This window comes from Lepidothrix coronata, unplaced genomic scaffold (genome assembly GCF_001604755.1).
Source record: "Lepidothrix coronata isolate B3197 unplaced genomic scaffold, Lepidothrix_coronata-1.0 Scaffold2, whole genome shotgun sequence".
NCBI classification, from domain to species: domain Eukaryota; kingdom Metazoa; phylum Chordata; class Aves; order Passeriformes; family Pipridae; genus Lepidothrix; species Lepidothrix coronata.
Window position 1 is genome coordinate 203,338 of NW_016690182.1, and position 20,777 is coordinate 224,114.

General features: G+C 41.0%; 2 protein-coding genes across 2 annotated transcripts; one reads left to right on the forward strand and one right to left on the reverse strand.

Annotated features, from left to right (window-relative positions):
• The first annotated feature begins 8,024 nt into the window (after nucleotides 1–8,024).
• On the forward strand, nucleotides 8,025–15,506 carry TMEM185A (transmembrane protein 185A). The gene is made up of 7 exons (XM_017818869.1): nucleotides 8,025–8,191; nucleotides 10,452–10,628; nucleotides 10,855–11,062; nucleotides 12,366–12,449; nucleotides 13,321–13,497; nucleotides 13,806–13,929; nucleotides 14,406–15,506. Exons 1-7 carry the CDS (start codon nucleotides 8,154–8,156, stop codon nucleotides 14,648–14,650), a joined length of 1,053 nt encoding a protein of 350 aa, XP_017674358.1. The 5' UTR covers nucleotides 8,025–8,153; the 3' UTR covers nucleotides 14,651–15,506.
• Nucleotides 15,507–17,220: 1,714 nt separating this feature from the next.
• On the reverse strand, nucleotides 17,221–19,730 carry CUNHXorf40B (chromosome unknown CXorf40B homolog). Its single transcript, XM_017818882.1, has 3 exons — nucleotides 19,668–19,730; nucleotides 19,106–19,394; nucleotides 17,221–17,725 (listed from the first exon to the last, which is right to left on the reverse strand). Exons 2-3 carry the CDS (start codon nucleotides 19,356–19,358, stop codon nucleotides 17,508–17,510), a joined length of 471 nt encoding a protein of 156 aa, XP_017674371.1. The 5' UTR covers nucleotides 19,359–19,394; nucleotides 19,668–19,730; the 3' UTR covers nucleotides 17,221–17,507.
• Between the last annotated feature and the right edge of the window lie 1,047 nt (nucleotides 19,731–20,777).

Here is a 20,777-nt window from a genome sequence, read left to right on the forward strand (position 1 = left end):
AGAAAAGAGATGGGTGGATTGAGGAACTGGAGTTCTTCCTGACCCTCCCTTCGCCCATTTTAGGAAATGTGCCTACAGCTGAGGTACTGCTCAAAGAAATCACACTGTTCCAAGTGCTTAGTGAGGGCAGATAAGAACAGTGCAATGTTGCCCCTAAGAAATAACTTTCATGCACATGAGCATTGACACAGACAATTCCTCAAGTTACAGGGTAAATACAATAAGGAGATAAGGCCTCCAAACAGGAAAGCCTGTGTAAACAAGATGTCATATAAGGCTACTGAATTCTTTAATGTGGATGGCTGTCAAGGGCTGGTCTATTACTTAAACATCTGCACACTGTGTTTTGTTTTTATTTGAGATTAATAGTTGCTGCAGATTTTAGAGGGTGTTTGGAATGGCATTCACAGTGTAGTTACAACATACAGTTGTTAAAAACCCCAAAATAATCTGGCTCCCATTTATTGTTAATAATAAAATCTAACCGACCCTCTATTCCCCTTTCTACAACTCCCTTAGAGGGGAAGTGAATAAGCTCATCAGTATTCAGGTATTGCTAACAGGAAGGTCACCTTCTTCTGTTAAGCAACTCTCCATTTCAAACATTAAAACCTTGCAATTAGTAATTTGACAAGGACACCAAAGTACATGACTACTTTGCTCTGACTAAGGTGATGTTTTCTGTATTGTAATTCTACTTACAAAGCATAAGAGGAGTGATTCCTGCGAAGGGGCAGATCCTGCCTCTCATATATGTGCAAACTGTGGGATACAAAGGAAGCGTCATGAAGGTGGAAGCACAGGAGAGGATAAACAGGGATCTGTAATTAGGCAGAGCAAGGTAGAATTAAAGATTGCTCAAGGTTAGGATAAAGTCTTTTAGAAATTAGCAAGGACTCCTTAGAATTCCTTTAATGACACATGATAACATTCTTCACTAAAACAACAGTAGTAAGACCAAGAGACATAGCACTAACAATTGTAATAGTGTGTAACAGTGTCTTTTGAGAAGATCAGACTATCTACTGTCTCCTTTCTTCACAGTTCACCTTAGGGAACTAATCCTTGACGTAGAAGATTAAGAACTACAAAAGCATTTTTTCCCACAGCCATTGTAGACATTTCTGGCACTGCTCTGAGTTTACTGTGTACGCAGTAGGAGACTGGTTCTCTTACTACACCAGTAGGTTCCAAATTCTATTTCACAAGACCATACAGCTACCCACGAGTAATGCTGGTTCATGTGCTGAAAAATACCTCCAGGAGCATCCCATCAGCCTGCCAGGTATGATCCCAGCACACAGTAAGCTCCACAGCAGGCCTTCTGGTTCTTGAGAAGCACATTTCCACCACATTTTCCCAATTCAATATGTAACAGATCAAGATACAATCCACAATGTATTCGGGAATTGGTACTACCCTGAGGACGACTGTAGGATGGAATAGCTTCTGTGTGGTTACTGAAATAGTTATTGTGCATTTCATTCTTTTTGTTAGTGTAAAAGCAGAAAAACGCAAAGATTATTTCTGTGTAATGTGTTCCTTGATCTCCTACAATAGCTGTAGTGTACTGGATCCCAAAGGCCCCGTGCTGAGTTTACTCAGTGCTTTTAAGCATGACACTTCAGCAAAGTAACTTATCTGTTCTGGATACCATCTTTTCCCTTGAGTCAGTGAGACTCAAAGTGTTTTTCAGGAGCTGTTTGCCCTTTCCAAACATTCTTTTTCCCATAATTTGTCAACAGTATTCTATGGTTCAAAAGGTTCAGGTAAAAACCACAAAGGCACAAAGGTGTTCTAGTATGTGTTGGTTCAAGTCAAATAATATCTCTGATCACTTTTAAAACAAAGGACTTTCACATGTACCGTGAAATGCTCTAGTGGCAACAAGCTTTGGAAAACAGATTTGCTGGGAGGAGGTAGCCATAGTGATAGCAGAGAGCAGCAGGATATGAAAACTCCAAATATCTATCAGAAATTAAATGGAAAACAAGGGGAGTAAAATAAAGACAAAGCCCTTGCAGGTCTTAAAAGGTGAAACTGAACATAAATTGTAACTTTATAACATGAGCAACCAAAAATAAGTATTGATCTTGCTGTCAACTTTCATGAACATGATAATATTATAAGCCTTCTTTTAAAAATAAATAAATAGAAACCACTTTGCCCATGCTCAGCAGAAACTCCAGCCTCAGCTGAGCAGTATTTTCCACTGGTCCAGGCAATCACAAGGGAGGCACGGTACCAAGCTGGTAAGAAGTGAGCAGTTGTGATCTGGTTACACCTTCTGCAGTGCTGCCTCATGGGCCATGGTCCCATCTGCCTTTGGAAGCAGGCCAGGGAGAGGGGAGCCAACTGGGGGTGAAGGTACCACGCTATTTCAATACTTTGAGCACAGAAGTGTGTTTTGTCTCTTCTTTGTGAGCTCGGAGTTGGTAATCCAACGCTCCTGTTGGACCACTGAGCTTAAGCTTTCTGATTTTCTCTTATGTTTAATTTTGACAGCTCCTAGATGATTCCAAAATGTCATCTTGCTAAACCTCAGTCCTGAAGCCAAGGTAAAAAAAAGAAGCTAACCCCCTTTGATCTTTTTCACTTTTATTCCCTGTCTCCCATCCAGTTTTGTTAGCAATTGTTTTTTTTACTTCATGGCTGAAACATCAGAGACCCAAGTGAGCTGTATTATTTTTAGGTATCTTTGTGTGCCTTTTCAGCATGGTGAGATATAAGTAAGTCCTTGTCACAGAATAAAATGCAGCAAGTATTTGGTTAAGTGTTTTATCTCTGTAAAAGCTATGTAAATTTGCAACAATCATATTGACATTTAACCTGTCTCTCTTCCTTGAATGCATTGCAAAAGGAGCTGTTTTATATCCAATTACTGATAAGGTGAAACCTGATTTATCACTGTCCTGCATCACTGGCTAAAGTATATGTTGCACAGTGTTAGTACATCAGGGTGCAGTATAGTAGCCCACGTGCTACACTGCTGCAAATTATTTCACTGCTGCAAGGCATGTGGAACTCACTTCTTGTGTCCAACATCTGAAACCTGTTATTTGATTTGGTGGCATTTAAGCATTTATCTTGTGCTATCTCGCTTGACTTCTGAGAGCAGCCCAGAGGAGTCATGGACAGCAATCTCATTTGAAGTCTGTGTTATCCAGACACGCAGATCCTTGAGACTCTTGGAATGCCTGACCTGTGCCAGCACTAAAGTTCTTAATCTGAATGACGCTTTAGGTAAAATTACGAGGTGCCTTTACTTACAAAAAGGAGGAACTTAAATAGTTGGAAGCTTCGTGTTTCATGCAGAACTCCCATCCCTTTCAAGCCATGACATGATAGGCACAATCAGTTCCTTTAACTCACAGTCTGTCCTTGGTGAAAGGTCCCATTCCTACTGCAATTTCCTTCAGTAAAATACAAATGTTTAGTGAAGACAAGAGTTCCTATTTTTCATAACAGCTGACAGGTCGGTCTTTTCACATGAATTACCAGGTCAAGGGAAAGCTCAAACTGCCTTCCCTTCATAATGGGCAGGACTGATCAAGTAGAGGTGAAGTTAACAAAAATCATAGCAAATTTAGCAAAAACACAAGGAGAATTGTACTGCAATTTTTGAATTCCTTAGAAACCTCACATTAAACACCTCTATATTTTTCAGTAATACGAACACAAATCAGAATTAAATTACTTTGGGTTGGACTAAGGTATTAGTCAACACATAATGAATTTTATAGCAAAACCATGGGAATTTGGTATCAAATATTCTACCTTCAGTCTTACTTTACTGTATTGAAAATAAATTTATTGAAAATAAATTGTTAATTATTTAAATTAACATTTAAAGGTAAACCAAAGAGATGCTGTATTTCCATTATATAAACTACTTAATGCACTTTTTCCCAATTTTTAAATTCATACAATCTCTTTTTAATAATTAATGTAAATTAATTGTTATTTTCTATTTATATAAGGACATTTATGCTGCAGATATTCTTCTGGTTAATGACAAGCATGAAAAAACTTTTAAAAATAACAAAGAAATGTGATGCTTTGCTATTTTAAAAACCCTATTTGGTAAACTTTAGTCAAAGAATAAACTACTGCAGGGCTGAAAATTTGCACTTTGGTGAGTTGTGTTTAGAATCTGGATGACTATTACTTTTGGCAATTAAACAAGAACAAAGTATGAGCTGAAAGAAAATATGAAAATCAGCACTGTACTAACTTGAACAAAGTTCAGTGACTATTAAAAAACCCCCAAAATATCCCAGGGATGTGACAGGAATTTCAATGAAGAAGTCACATAGTAACAGTGTTTGAAAAAGCCATTAAGGGAAACAAAAACCAAACCTCACTAGTTTTGGATCTGTTTGCTTTTAATTAATAAAGAAAATTTTACCTAAAATACTTGATGAATATAGCACACTGGTCAAAATAAGGAAATCTAAACCTGGGTCAGGTTGACCTGTGTCTTCCAGTTAACACAAAACAGACCTCACTTTGACTTCACCTGAGTCAATAAGGATGCCACCACCACTTATTTTTACCAAAATATTGGAGGATATTAAAAAGGAAGAAATTAAGAAGGAATTAAGAAGACCTTGAAGGAAAGCATCAGCTCTGATGAATCATTACAACTAGGAAATTGGTAGAATTTATTTATAGAGCAATGACCCAATGCCTTCTTTTCATGGTTTATCTTCAACAGCTCCTAAACACAGTGGAAGGGAAAGTTGTGCAAGAAAGCTCAGGCATAGAGCAACATAAAAAATGAATAATTTGAAGCTGTGGGGAGGCAGGAATAAAACAGATTCCCTAAGAAAAGAGGCATGGAACATGACTCGTTTAAATGAGCTTCTTTTCAACAGGAAAACAAGTAATGAGTAAAACCAGCTGAACAGATGGAAAAGTAAAGTATAACTAGACACAGCTTTTGCAGGTGATAGCAGATCATTATGTCAAATCCTGCTTTGGCCAAGCAGCTGTGCAACAATGCATTTTCTAGAGTCCAACTGGCAGAACAGCCTATGAAATTCATAGTGGCTTAGTAGTATAATTTGCTTCACATCACAATCATAGTTGGCATTAATATAAACAGCAGCTTGCAGAAATACAACTCTACAAATAGGTTTCAGGCTGGAGGATATTATTTTAGCATCCAGTATACAGAAGCAAATAGAATGATTTAGAGCTGTTGCCCTTGAACTAACTTCCCAAATGGGACACAAAACAATATTATTGCAGAAATTATTGACATTTTCATTGAAACTGGAGGCCCTAATTTCAAAACCAAGCAGCTGTGTAATGCCAATGACAACACATCTGTGTGGATATCAGATCACTACTGTTTTTAACTGTGCAAAATTACTGGCTGGTCTAAAGATTCTAAAACGGATGGAACAATCCCTTCTTTGTCAATTACCAGTCAATCTCTGTTTATTCTGTGAATAAATGTTCATAGTAAGGCCTACAGTGAAATCAGATGAAATTCAAATGGGGATTTTCAAACCTGGAGATTTGGGTTTGTAAACAATTTGATGTTCTGTCATAAACCATGACAGATGATCCTAGAAACAGTTCATGGCTGTGCTGTCAGCCACATCAGTCTGTTATTACTGAACTGCTGTCCTCCCTTTAAACGTTCCAGTCATCTAACAGTGACACTTTGAGAGTCTGTAAAGCAAACATGGATTATATGGTATGTTAGAAAGGAGTCAAGGCTGACTGTCAACAGAAAAGCAATCTTCACAAATTAAAAAGCTGGTTCAGGTTTTGTTTCCTGCACTTAACGTTGGCCTGTCAAGGATAGAGATCCTCCTGGTTTGTGCTTTTTAAGCAGAATAAGAATACAAGATGGCTTATGAGAGCAGTCATGGCAGTCACTGTAATAAAGACACTATACATGACTTTTTGAACTAATTTGAGGAAATAGATAAATGGAATAAAACCAAAATGTGTGTTTGGTCTGTAGCATAAACTGTCTCAGGGAATTCCCAGTTTTCAAGTCTCCATCAGCACTATAAAATGTAAACTGAAGATAAATCTTTTAAGTCTTTTAAGTTCAGAAAACAGTTTGGGTTTTCTTTGCTGTCCAACTCTCCTCAGTATCACCCTCACATGTGTAGTATCAAACCATAGCATTCAAGAAACCTGAGACCACCAAAAGATCTAAGAAAGCTCCTAAAATTCCCAGTTACTTGACTTCAAGACAAAAAATTTAGCTGTAGCTTTCCTGAGGTACCAGTAGAAAGTATGTCCCCTGAGATTTCATTTCTGTAACTAGGGATTTCTTTCCTAGTTCTTTCCCTTGTAGGAACTATTTTGCTGCCTGGGCAGTCAGCCAAACATTGTAGCTGCAGAAGAAATCTTTCTTGATTTACTTCTACAGACCTTCATGACTATTCTTAGAAATGGCAAGCTGCTTTATTAGCCTTCTGAATTATTAAAAGTTCTCAAGTTAATTCCTTGTTATTAATATTTTGACTTTGTTTTATGTTTGCATCTGGCTGCAGATAATTCTTACAGGTACTGTCTTGTCTAGTACCTTCTTTATGTGTTGCAGTAGATGTATTTTATCTTGGATAAATACATTATGCATAATTGTTCTCTTTCTAAAACTGATGAAGCTCAACTTTTTCAAAAGCCAAATGAAGATCAAGGTTCTAGTTTCCAATTTTTTAAGCCTGTTAATTCTTTGATTCCTTACAAGTTTTCGTACTGCCCTGGCACAGGTCCTATCATACGGGCACTTTCCATCTTATCAGTCTCTGAAGACTGCCTAACCCTCATCCTTTCCTTTCTTTCCCTTTCTTCTATTGTGTTTTCTTGTTTCTCTCTTATCCTGAATTCTCACCAATCTCCTCACGCCTCCCCATTGCCGTTATTTGTGCTGACATGTCCTTGCTTTCTTGTAGCCTTGCTTTATCAGATGAATATATTGGGCAGAATATGAAAACAGCCATGTCACAAATTGCAGCAGAAACTAAGTGACCAAATGAGAAACAAAACCTATCTCCAGATCCTCTGGGCTCATCTTCACTAATAGTTTGAAGAATGTCTGATGAGGATTTCCATTAACACATACAAGGCATTATAAGCTTACCCAAGTGTGAGATGAAACACAAATGAACAGGTAACACATAAGACATTTTGAACAGATTTAGAACAAGTGATCTAAGCCCATATTTTTAAAATAACCAAGCTCTGTGCATAACTTCTGAAAAGCAGTCGCATATTTAAGCAGAAATAACACAACTTGAGGCAAATGCTGCTGGCATGACTCTGGGGCTGCAAGAGGAGGGTGTTCCTTTACATGTCCCTGCAGAAAGTCCCCTGACAAGGGGAATGAGCAGCCAGGCTTTGGAGGCACAAAGGAAACACAAGCTCCAGCCTACAAAGGAAAAGGGGGGAACACCACCGTGTAGTGACCAAGTGTATGGGTGGGGGATTTATTGCAGCAAAGGCTGCAGAATTGTGCTAGGCCATCGAAAAAATTTTAACAGACGTTGAAAAAGACCATCCTGATTCCCTAAAACAAAGTTAACAGGGTTGGTTGGATGGTTGGTTGGTTTGGGGTTTTGTTTGTTTGTTTGAATTTGTATTTGAAACATTTCTCAGTGAATACTGGATTATGACAAATTTTCGTAGAGCTGACCCTAAATGCTCAGTGATTTAATTGTCCCAGAGATTTAAATGCCTCAGAGTTGCCCAGAGAGGTGTAATAGTCAACCAAATTCTATTCAGCCTGGAGAAGAGACTGAAGGGAGACCCTATAGCAACTTCCAGTATCCCAAGGGGCTCCAGGAGAGCCGGTGAGGGACTTTCTACGAGGGCATGGAGTGACAGGACAAGAGGGAAGGGCTTCCCGCTGGAATCCGGCTGATTTTGCTCAGATGAGGAAGGAATCCTGCTCTGAGGCGGGACCGGCGGGACCGCCCCTCATAGCCCCGCCCTCATAGCCCCGCCCCTCATAGCCCCGCCCCGGCCCCGCCCCGCGCATGCGCGGTGCCCTCCCGGGAAGGCCGGCGGCGCGCACCGCCCGGTTCCCGGCGGCGGGTCGTGCGCACGCGCGAAAGCGGCGAGGCCCGGCCCGGCCAGGCCCGAGAGCGGTGGCCGCGCCATGAGCGCCTGGTAGAGCGGCCGCGATGAACCTGCGCGGCTTCTTCCAGGACTTCAACCCCAGGTGAGGGCGGCGCGGGCACGGCCGGCCCGGCAGGGTCAGCCCGGCCAGGAGAGGCGCAGGGTGCGGGACCCTCAGCGTCCGAGCGGAGCGCGGCCTCGGGCGGCGCTTCCGCACCGCGGGCTCGGGCGGCGCCGGGAACACGCCGTTCCCGGTTTCCTTCACGGGATCAGCCAGGGTGGAAGAGACCTCTGAGATCATGGAGTCCAGCCCTCCCGGCGCCGCGGGGGTCGGTGTATGCTCCCCGGCGCTCCTCACCTGGTTCCCAGCCCGATTTCCAGTCTTCTTTTTTTTTTGTTTATTGTGTAACTTTTTCAAATGATTCCAAGGCTCGTTGTGGTGTTTGAGTGCTCGCCGTGGTGCTCTGGGGTGCGGAGCTGCCCCACGCCCCCCCCTCAGGCTCGGTGTTGGCAGGCTGAGCAGTCCTGGGATGGACAGGGAGCATCCCAGGGGGCAAGTCTGCATCCTGGCTCTCCTAAAATTATCAAGTCACTGCTGCCTGGGATTCTGGCTGGCTCGCCAAGCGAGTACTCACACATGAAACTGTTAAACTGAGAGAATGAGTTGAATTTTTTGCTGTTACCGGGTATTTTTAAGACCACGGAATAAAGCTGTCCAAGTAACTTGTGCAAGGTGGCTTGAGACGCTGAGAGTCCTGGAAAAGCCTTGCATGTGAAAGAGGCCTTACGTGATGGCAGTTACAGCGAGCTGTGTTCAGTCGGTTGTTTAGACAAACAAAAGGGTAACCAGCGCTCCGGGAAACGCATTGTTGTAGAGGCTGAAGTAAACTATTGAAATATGTGTGGTTGGAAGTAATGGAAAAGTAGGAGCAGAAGTCCCAGAAGCTTTATGAAGTTTTGTTATGAGAGCGATGCTTGCAGCTTATTTGGGTGCTGAGTGGTGAATGAGCAAGCTGAATGTTGCACTTCTGCAGAAATCTTCATCTCGAGTGTTTTGATGCTGCTGGAACACTCGGGGAGCAGTGGTGCTTTATCACATGGCATTTTACTGCTGTATTTATTGAGGAGCCAGGGAAGATACAAATTACACGAATATTGAATATTAAAGGATGACTAGTTGAGGAAGCTGAGACATCTCTCTGTTGCTGTAAAGAGTGACTGGTTTATATCATCCCATCCCGAGGTAGCTTTATCAAGCACGTGAAGAAATGCTGACACAATAAATCTGCTTTTCCTTATGAAGGGGCAGATGAGACACTTGTCCTGAGTAGAGACAAAACAGCTTGATATAAGGGTAGGAATGCTGTTCTGAGGAAGGCTTTGTTATTTGATGAGAATGGGAAGTGGATAGTTGGAGTTGTGCTGGTGGAGAGAGGGTTGTATCCCTGACTGTTGCTGCTTTACTCTGTTCCTTAGGTTATCCATGTTTTAAAATACATATAATTACTTCACTAAAGTGGTGTTGAAGCCTAATTACGTTTTTTATAAGGCAGTCTGTGAGCTTTTGGTGAATGGGTGGGTTACTTTTCCCTTCCTGTCTGGTGAGGAAATTGCCTACTATGTAATTATTTTGTTTGATATTTGATGGTGAAATCAATTGCTGTACCACTGCTCATGTATTCCAGATACATTTATTCCTTCTTAAATTGACTAAATCATAAAATATGTCAATATAGCTACTTAAAACTAATAAGCACCATCATCAGTATTCCAGTTAGAAACTTAAGTCTGCAATCAATAACTTTTAACAAAGTTTAACCTGTTGTTTTTTTCCATAGTGTTGCTTTTCTAACTGAATGTAAATATTAAGAAAAAATATCTGGAGTCTGCCCTATTACAGTTTGTAGTAGCTTATAACCTCTAGTTAAAAGCGGTGAGGATAAAATTTCGTAAATTACATAATTTAGTTTTTGATGTTCGAAACCATGTTATTTGATTCGTGGGACAGAACACATTGTCTACAAACACGTACAGCTGGTATATTTCTGAGCCTCGAATAATACAGCTCCCGACTGGATCCTTGTGGGAGGGAACTATTTATAGCTGTCCATTCATTGAGATTGTCATGCAAGAATGCTTTTGATGCATTCCCTCGAAGCAATGGTTTTATAAGTGAAAGAGGTGCTATATTTATAATGAAATACTGGATTCCTTGCAAAGAAGTTTGACACACGTTTTCTGTTAGGAAGTATCCCAGTTAAATTTCAGCTATGACTGATTTTGTTCTGTACAAAGTTCATGGGAAGTTGCCTGCCGTGATTTCTGACTCTTTTTTTTGTTTGTTTGCTTGTTTTATTCAATAGCAAATTCCTTATTTATGCCTGCCTGCTGCTCTTCTCTGTGTTGCTGTCTCTACGTCTGGATGACAAGATTCAGTGGAGTTACTGGGCTGTGTTTGCTCCGATATGGCTGTGGAAGTTGATGGTGATTGTTGGTGCCTCAGTGGGAACAGGAGTATGGGCTCGGAACCCGCAGTACCGGTAAGTTGAGGATGTTTATTTGGCAGAACAAAGGGAATAGGATGTATGCTCTGTACTGAATTCAGTTCACAAATGGGTTTTTTAACAGCATAAGAGCATCTAGAACATTTGTTTCCAACATTTTAAAAATAATTATCATCAACTTACCAAGTGTCTTGGAATGATTGCAAGATAGTGTGTTTTCTTTTTGGCAAGTAAATTGAATGCTTCCTTATCCTCTCTTCAGAGCAGAAGGAGAAACCTGTGTGGAGTTCAAAGCTATGTTAATTGCAGTAGGCATCCACCTGCTACTGCTGATGTTTGAAGTCCTGGTGTGTGACAGGATCGAAAGAGGAACCCATTTCTGGCTTCTGGTCTTCATGCCCTTGTTCTTTGTGTCTCCGGTGTCAGTCGCAGCGTGTGTGTGGGGATTCCGACACGACAGGTCCCTGGAGGTGAGGCTTCATTTGTGGTGTGTCAAACTCGTGGCAGTGCAGGACCAATTCTGTGACAGTTTGACTCTCAAGAAAGTGTGATATGGAGGACTGCATCAATCCAGTTAATTGTTTGCACTCACCTGCAAGTGTGAATGAAAATCATGATCAGGAATAATATAACTTTTTCTAGTATCTTCTAATTTTTTTCAACTACCAAATTGCAGCATGTGTTGAACCTGCTTTTTTATTATTGTATGTTAAAAGAACTCACCAGGAACTCTGCAATACGGACTAACACTGGACATTTACATGAAAACAACTGAAAACAATTCCACTGATAGCAAGCCCAGTCCCTAGGCAGAACTGAACTTCCAGAGCTCTTGGTAATCAGGGCTGAAAATGTCTTAATATCCCAATCTCTGTGTTTAATCTTTAATTTGGGAGTGTGGATGGTAGGCATAAAACAGTAAGGTTTTGCTTTCTGCCTCTATCTTCTCTAACTCCTTTTGGTTTTGGAAGGATTCTCAAGATATTCCCATGGTTCTGGCGTTTTGCAATGAACTTAGAATTCTTCCTGAATTTATTTTGTTTAAGGAATTTTTTGTTTTGCTATGTCCTTGAACTACCCCATTAAAAATCTGATTTTTAGATGAGGTTCAGCTTTTTAAGGTATTTTAATTTTAAGGGACTGTTTCTCTAACAGTAGCCTAGGGTGAGTTTATCACTAGAGAGAGAAACATTAATAGTAAGTGATTGTTAGGATGGCTGGTAAACTGATATTTTAAGTTGCTCATTTTAAAACAGTTGGCTATAGAATTTTATTTTGCAGGATTCTATTCACAGTTAACCATTCCTAAAAGTAAAACTTGTGTAGAAGTATTTGCCTTCTACTGGATGATGCTTGATTGCCCATTGATTTACAGATGACTGCACAGCTGCTAAGTACTGGCAGAAGAAAGTGGAATCCATAAAAGGCAACAGCTGTCTCTACTCACTTTTATAATGTTTTTTTTTTTTAGTCTTTTATCATCTTCAGTTAGTGCTGTTCTACTTTCTTTTCTTTTTATTCCATGAAGATTTCATTATTTCCCTTTGATTTGCTAGAAACATAAGAGGGGCCTGTCTTTAATCCGGGACATTAATTTTTGACATGAGTAATCAAAGTAGTTGTTAATTTATTATTATTTTCAGAAGTATTTAATCTGAACTATTGCCTGCTCATTGCAGTGATGAACATGGAGTCAGAGAAGTCCTTTGACTTGGTTATCTTGGTAATAGCTTTATTATGCTAAGAGTTAACTAATGTTTTTTCTTTTTCTAGCTGGAAATCTTGTGTTCAGTCAATATTCTACAGTTCATATTTATTGCACTCAGACTAGACGAGATCATCAGATGGCCATGGCTTGTACGTAACAAGTGTTTTCTTCTTTGTTTAAATGCTGAATTTCATAAAGATATTTACTCTAGGGAACAGTTAATATGTGATTAGTCCATGATAACATTCTTGCTTGCTTAGCAATCCTTCACTGAGGGTCTGGCATTTCATTCAGTGGTAATTGGAGGCTGTTCTTTGGGCATTTCACCCTTTGAGGGAGAGGAATGTGCCACCAACTGCAGTTAATCCCTGAGCAGTAGTTGAAAGAGAAATCTTAACCAAAGTTTCCAATGGGAACAGTAAACTAGCCATGAAAATGATTGGTGAGTTAGAGAATGTGTTGGTAAACATGGTGTGGTAAATAACTAGTTTTATTTGTTGTGTTACCATGCGTGTAAGTCCATTTATTGTACAACTGGTCACTGTAAACTGCTGAGATGTCCTGTCCCAAATGCCTTTAGAATACAAAAGTGCTCTTTCTGTGTCTGGATTTTTGCAAACTGCCATAAAACTGACAATCTGGCGTGGTTATGTCTGTCCTTTCTCTTTTCCTAAAATTTTGAGAAAGGATTGAAACCCTTCCAAATAAGGTGTCCACTGTAGGAAATACTTGCTAAAATCAATTTCAAGTACAATTTGAGCCCATGTAAAATCATGAATGTCTTACTAAAGTTGAACTACATTGACCTAATTTTAAATTGTTTCATCTTCATGGGGTTTAAAAAGCTGGGGAACCTCAGAGAGCTGATATGGCTCATAACAGCATGCTTGAATTGATGCTCTCCTGTTAGAGATTATAGTTAAAGACTTAAATTTCTTTTTCTTGTTTAGACTTAATATGTAGACATGCTTCATTTGAAAGAACCACACCTGAAACAAATCAAATCTCTCTCTCCCTCAGGTTGTTTGTGTTCCACTGTGGATCTTGATGTCCTTCCTGTGCCTGGTAGTGCTCTATTACATTGTGTGGTCCGTTCTGTTCCTGCGCTCTATGGATGTGATTGCTGAGCAGAGGAGGACACACATCACGATGGCTGTCAGCTGGATGACAATTGTGGTTCCACTGCTCACATTTGAGGTTGGAAAAGCATAATGAGTTTGTGTCTTGTTCTTTTTTTCAGGGAGTGATGAATACTGGGTTTTTTAACTTACTGAAATGAGAATGCTACTTTTTGGTTTGGAATAAAATATTAACAGCAAATGTGTTCTTTAAAGTTTTTTTTAGTAAAATCTGCATTGCATTGGAACTGTAACTACATGCTTCTGTGGAGACCATTTTTCCCCCACAGATGTGTGAAGTTAAAGATCTGAAATCAGCCTATGCTTTAAGCAGTTTGAAAGTGAGTATTGCAATTAAACTGACACTATATTTTTTTTTCCATTTAGATCTTGCTAGTACACAGACTGGATGGACATAATTCTTTTTCCTTCATACCCATATTTGTTCCTCTCTGGCTTTCACTGATAACGTTAATGGCAACAACATTTGGTCAGAAAGGTGGAAATCACTGTAAGTATTTTCAAAATCCTGGAAACAGATCGAAAATCAATGCTAAAATGTATTCTATTAAGATTTGTATTTTGAAAAAGGGCTTTTCTATGTATATTCTCATGAAATAATTCACATATTTGTTAGACTGTTGTTTTCAGGTGACTGCAGTAAGTTTTCTGTGCTTACAGTGTCATCCCATGTGGCACTACTTGCTTTGGTTGAGATGCAAAGTCCTTTTGTGTTCTTTCTCTGTACTGATGTGGCCTGACACTGTGTAACGTGTGCAAATGCATGTCCCTATTCTGGATGTATATCTATGTGTATGTAACCTGAACTGCAAGGGTAAGAAACACTGAGAAGCAGCACTAACAAATTTTATATTATTCACATGCAAACAATCAAGAGAACTTAAATGAGATTGCATAGTCTGCCTGCTTAATTATGTGTTCATTCTGTTCTGCAGTAACATGAAATAATTTTCCCTTTTTCTTTAGGGTGGTTTGGAATTCGCAAAGACTTTTGCCAGTTCCTACTTGAAATTTTCCCATTCCTACGAGAATATGGAAATATTTCTTATGATCTTCATCATGAAGATAATGAAGAGACAGAAGAAACACCACTGCCTGAACCGCCAAAAATTGCACCAATGTTTCGAAAAAAGACTGGAGTGGTCATTACACAGAGTCCTGGAAAATATGTGATTCCACCTCCCAAGTTAAACATTGATATGCCAGATTAAGATGACAGTAGCATATTAAACTTGAACTGGTCATCAGCAGACAAATGTATTTCATCTCATGCCTTGTCCAAATTCCTTTAAAATAGGTATTGCTGAATCAGTGGCTTGGATTACACAAATCAGAGATCTCGAAGATAATCTGAGAGTTTTTCCAGAGGATTGTGGTTGTCTAATTTGTGAACCTTCCTAACGGGTTGGTTGCACGCTTGCCTGTATAGTATTTATATGAACATTTTTAGCAGTGTAATATATTGTTTAAAAGTCTTGTTGTGTACAGTATAAGTATTATCTAAAAGTATTTTTTTAAAAACCCTGTATGAAATGCCTATGCTATTCCAGGTGTCTTTTAGGTCCTAAATATACACTTGATTTTTGTGTCTCCTTTAAATGCTTTGGGGATGCCTTAGCATAGTACCTCTTTACTGCTTTTTCTGTTCAGCCACAATCATTGTCTCAACCACAGAGGCACAAGAGTGTTGCTCTTCTCATGCAACACTGGAAAGCTTTTTTGGGGGGGAGAAGTAGAATATATGGCAACTTCCATGATGCTTTTGAGTTAGCCATGTAAATTTTCATGTAAGTATTTCAACTTTTGCACTGTCTTGGGAGTCACATGTTGCTTTTGTTGTTTTACCAGTTTCACATTTTGATACTTCCTGAGCAGCATGTACACCATTCTCCCACTAGACTGGCTGTTTAATAAGCTGTTCCCCATTGCATTGTGTGCAGTCTGTGCCAGAAACGTTTGTTGTAGGTCTCACAGCTGTTGGTTAGGTATAAATATCATACCTTGGTCTTTGTTACCAACTTTGTGTTGGTTGGTGTAAATGATTAAACTTTTCAAGACAGGAACTCACTGGTGTTGCTATAGCATTTTCTTGTCTGAAGAAAGACCTGCTTTGACAGCATCTTGGACTTACAGGTGCTTTGGAGAAACTGAGTCTATGAAATCTGTAGTCCTGTAGCTTACAAAAATGGATGTCTGGTATTCCCAGATCCTTGCAGCTGCTCTCTGTGTTTAAGTAACCCCCAGTTTTGGTAGTTGAAATACCATAGGTTATGTTTCCCTAGTGTTAGCATGGCAATAAGAGAAGGGAGTGTATGGACATTTCTGCATGTGTGCAAAGTGCACACCTTAAAACTTGGATATGGTGCTTCCATCCTTGATGCTGCAGAGCTCCCTCTTCCTGCCTGTGGAGCAGCTACTGGCTGAAACCCAGCCCAGCACTGTCCTATCCCATACCTTATTTTGTTGCAGTTTTATTTGTTTTGTGGCTCAAGTAAAAAAAAAATCTGTAAATGAAAACCAACAAGTGGTATTTAACGTTTGCTGCTGCTGTTTCATGTCACTGGGACACTGGATGCTGCTCTGATGTCCCAGCAGCACAGCTTGGGTGTCCTAGTGATGACTGAGAACTTTCCCTTGGGATTCTCAGTCAAGCTGGTCACTTCCTTTCAGCTGGCTGTCTGCAGGGCCATCTGACTGCTAAGGTAAATGGCTTCAACTGAAAAATTTGCTCAAACCAAGAAAAAAGAATTTAAAATGGAGCTTTCCTCATTGGAAACTTCATGTGATTCTGGCCAATGGATTTGAGTCAAGCTTGACTTCATCCAGCATGTGATAAAAGAACAGCTAGTGACTCTGCCTTTGGATCTCCAATAGAAGGAAAGTCTCTACAAACCAACTGAGCAACACTGGTGAAGAAGAGAGCATCTGAATTCACCTGAGGAGAGCTCTAGCCAAAGCAATGCCTCCACATTCCTCAGCTTTCCAAAGCAGCTCTGGGATGGTGTTGAGAGCAATTGGTTTGAGTCCCTTTGGTGGGGTGACAAGGGGATGTGTGTAGTGATTCATGAAGAATAGTTCAAAGGAATGGTGGTGCAATGACTTGCCAGCAGGAGGAACAGCTAGGGAGGTACGTTGGGTCCTCTATGTGCAAACTAACTCAGAATATTCTGATGGGACAGGTTATTGGTCCAGTGAAATAAGCCTTTACTACATGGGAGATGAGCATGGCAGTAAACTTTCTGTCATTTGTTTCTCTACTCCTGAGGTACCATTTCTGAGTAACAGAAATGCTGACAGAATATACATTGGTTATTTCCAAGTACTTTAAACGCATAAAATGAAAAGAATATTCTCAATGGGATTTTTTAAAATTTGCTGTGAGTCTTGCTGTACCTGATGCGCAGTTTTCTTGTGGCTGAGAAGGTATGTGTCAGCATCATATCATTCCATGCTAAAGTGGCTGACAATGGTGGTTGGGTTTCTAGATCAGTTTGTATGTTTTTGAAAGATTACTGGTATTTTTCATCTTAAATGAGAGAAAGAAATGTAATACTTGCTTCATTTCATTTTTAACAAGCACCTTCTTTCTCATAATGGCCTTCTTACAACTTCTGTCAGGTCACAGAGCTGTATCCTTTAGATGTGTATCTTGTGTACTTCCCTGTGAGTGAAAACAATCTATCCTTAAAGTAGGATTAGGAGTGGGCTGTGACACAGATACCCTATTAATGATGGCAGCCTGCTTTTAAGCACTATTTTCCTATAATCAGTGATGCAAGCATCATTTAATACGGTTTTATTTACTCACATTTTAAATTGGCACACAATACAAAACGATGTGTTTAAAAAAATGGCATTTACTTAGTTGTTTATATATAGGAAAAATCTAGAAAAAAACATTAATAATTTCCAGTAATAGTCATAAAAATCACATTTGTTTTGCCTCAAAAGAGCACTTCTTCAAAGGTATTTGCCATTTCAGTTTTGGAAGGGAATCCTAAACAAGATGCTGACTTGTGAATTACAATTTTTTTGGGGGGCAGGAAAGACAGTAGTAAGGGGCAACACCTATGCTTCTGAAGGGATCAGTTCTTCAGGGATGTCCACCTGCCACACACCTGTCCTCCCTCTGGCAGGAATTGGTTCCAGGAGCCATCTTGGATTTGAAACAACAGTCAAGTATTTCTCTTCTAGATTACTGAGGACAGCTTTGTTTTCCAGCTCCAGAATCTCTTCAGGAGGCAGGTTTTCTGGATAGAGTGATGTTTCTCCAACGTCAATTAATCCTGTATTGTAAAATTAAAATACAAAATTAGTTGCCTGTTTGATCTCCAAGAGAAAAGTTTTCCAGGAGTTACCCTCCCTGAGGACACACAGAACAGCCACTTTGTTACCAGAGGCACACAGTCAGAGGGATGCACACCTCCAGCCTGTGCCTTTTGCTGCAGAAGATGGCCCAGGTGACTGACCTCAGATGGGTGAAGAACAGGAGAAGCACCCAGTTATAATCACCACAACTCAGTGACAGAGAATTCTGTGAAAAGCAGCCTGCAGCTAAGGAGATACACCTGCTACCAAAACTCCTGAGCTACATTTGGCCTTGAAGCAGATTCATTAAAGCATAAAAAAAAAACCTCTCTGCCCCTCTCAGGGCACTATTCTATTAACATTTTAAAATCATTAAACTATACGGAAATTCCTGCTGTCTGGAAACATCTTCATGTCACAAAAGGGAATTTCTATATTGCTTAATGATTAAAAATGTTAAATAAAGATCAAAGAAGCTTTGATACCTATTCTGCAACTGAGTGTGCAATTTATGCCAAGGCTCCAAATCTGCATATAATGTAGGACCTACAGTTTTCAGCACCGAAGAACCACAACAATTTTTCAGTGTGATAGAAGTAATCTGTTGTACCGGAATAGCTACAAATATTCAAATGACAATGAAAGACAGATGGTTTAACAAATATACCTACACAGAAACAGTGCAAAATGACTGCTGGATAAAAACTTTGTAAGTGTACAGTGCAGCAACATCCACTGTATGTCAGCACAATGTACACAATGAAACACCACTCCATCCTGACTGTTACAGAAACAAACTTCTTCGCTGCCCAAACACTGTGTGTCAGTAAAACTGAAATAGGATTTATGTAATTACTTATGTAATACTCTAAAATGACATGTAAAGCGCTGCAATGTCATGACTTCACTTGAACATGAGTACTGCAAGAGTTCTTCAGCTCAAAATGCAAAAAGTGTGGAATTGACATTTATTATCTTGAAACAAAATAACGTGCAGCCTATGTTATCCTACTGTGATGAGTTAGCACAAATCCATTTATTTCTTGTACTGACTTTGTAGCCTGAAGTTTTAAGTAGAGCGAGTGTTTTTAGAAGACAGAGGCCTGACTAAAATTCTTCAACCTAAAGGTCAAAAATACCTCACATTTCCAACACAATGAAATAGTACAAATTTTACTGACAACTTCCCTTGCTGTACTCAGCCTACAGGAACTGAAATAGACCCCCCCATCACAATTCAGGCTCCACTCCTTCAGACTGCTAAAAAAAGTCATAATGAGAACCACGTGAAGCACATGTGTATTTGAATGTTAACAAACTGAAAGCTTGCTAGGAAAATAAAACCTCAGGTTGCTTACCTGCAATAACTCCTCTGCCGAATTTTTCCCCTTCATCCAACAAATCCTGCACTTGTTTTTCTGTCATACCAAACCTATTCAAAAGAATGTCTCTCCATGATTGATCTTCCCAGTCCTTAACAGCGATATGAATAGCAATGGTGCAGTTCTTGTAGCCTGCTAGCAAGGGACGCCAGCGAGTCTCCACTGTTTTGATCTGGTTCAGAAGCAACCCCGCGTAGGGCTGTCGGAAGGAAAGGCACCCGAATTTCATCGCGTTGCCCGCATCAGAGCCCTGTGTGTTTATTTCCTGTAAACACACAGACAGCCGGAGATGAGTCCCTGCGAGCGGCCGATGCCCGTGACGAGCTCCCGGGCCCGGAGCTGCGCGGCCTCCCCCGGGGGCGGGTCCGCACCGCGGGCCGCGCTCTGCCCGCGCCGCCCGAACCCGAGCACGGCCCCGGCACCGCCCCGGCACCGCGGCGGGAGCTGCCGAGCCCCACGGCCCGGCCCGGCCCCGCCGCCTCCCGCGGGGAGCGCTCGGCCGCCGCACGGCCATGGAGGCCCCGGGGCCGCCGCTTACCTGAGGCAGCGGCTCCGCGCCCTCCGCTGCGCTCGCCGGGGCCGCGGCGGGACGGTGGGTGCGGGCGGGCGGCGGGGCGGGGCGGGCGGGAGGCGGTGGCGGCCCCGGGGGCGGGTTGCCGGGCCCGGCGGTGCTGCGGGTCCCGCCCGGGGCACCGCGTGTTCTCGGTCCCTGCGGGCTCTCGGCCGTCCCTGGAGGCCGGGTGGGGTCACGGGCCGGCCGCTTTCCTCCCCGCTTTCTTTAGCCACTGGTTGGTTTGGGAGAGAATTTTCCCAAGTGCTCTCATCCGGCCCTGCTGCTTGGGGAGCATCTCGTCTGTGTCCTGCGGCTGTTCAGTCCTGTGTTCGGCATCAAGGCTTTGCCTTTCTAATACAAATATTTTGAGCAAAGAGGATACTTACTGACATCAGGTTTTGTCTGTGCCGGTCCCGTTGTGGACCGTGGCAGCAGGGAGCGATGTGTGAAGGCCTAGTGAGCACAGTAAAAATCAGTGACCTTACAGTAAAGGATAATTTGGATATATAGGGAGTTAAAATAGATTTGCTATTCTCTGTGTGCTCAGTTTTAATGGGCAACCAATACAGATATATTCTATGTCAGTAAACACGTGTTTTTACAAAGTCAGTTTCCAGTGTATATAAATAAAAGTGACCTCATTCAGGCAGACACTAATACTGACAATGGCTACTGATGCAACAAGTTGAAGAGTTGAGTCCTGCTTGAATTTCTGCAGGTATAGAAGATAAAAAAACCCCCAGATATATCTGTATCGAAATAGAAATCACAGGAGATGCCATCTTTCCTGGAGAGCCATATATAACAGCTGAGGGCTATAAATGTGAGAAGTATTTGGGGAGCTTTTCCACACACGCAGCATCTGCAAGTAAGAAAGCAGGGAGGGGAGAACATTGACCAAAAGGAGTGAGTTTGCAGTAGAAGTTAGGAGAGACAGGCAAGAGGAAAAAAAGAGGAAAACTAGGAGAGAAGGAAAAGAAAAAATGGTAGTATTTACAAAGGGATGGGTGATGATGACCTTTGTTTTGTCTTTTGCTCTGTTGAACCACATTTTTCAACCATGAGAAATCTCAAAATTACTTTAACAGGAACTCA

Bases quoted from the DNA above. Each gene is read 5' to 3' on its own strand.
- CUNHXorf40B (XM_017818882.1), bottom strand. From the start codon at position 19,358: ATGAAATTCGGGTGCCTTTCCTTCCGACAGCCCTACGCGGGGTTGCTT. The intron at 17,726-19,105 runs GTAAGCAACCTG...TTTACAATACAG, and splicing joins CGGCAGAGGAGTTATTGCAG to GATTAATTGACGTTGGAGAA.
- TMEM185A (XM_017818869.1), top strand. From the start codon at position 8,154: ATGAACCTGCGCGGCTTCTTCCAGGACTTCAACCCCAG. The intron at 10,629-10,854 runs GTAAGTTGAGGA...TCCTCTCTTCAG, and splicing joins GCTCGGAACCCGCAGTACCG to AGCAGAAGGAGAAACCTGTG. The intron at 13,930-14,405 runs GTAAGTATTTTC...CTTTTTCTTTAG, and splicing joins TCAGAAAGGTGGAAATCACT to GGTGGTTTGGAATTCGCAAA.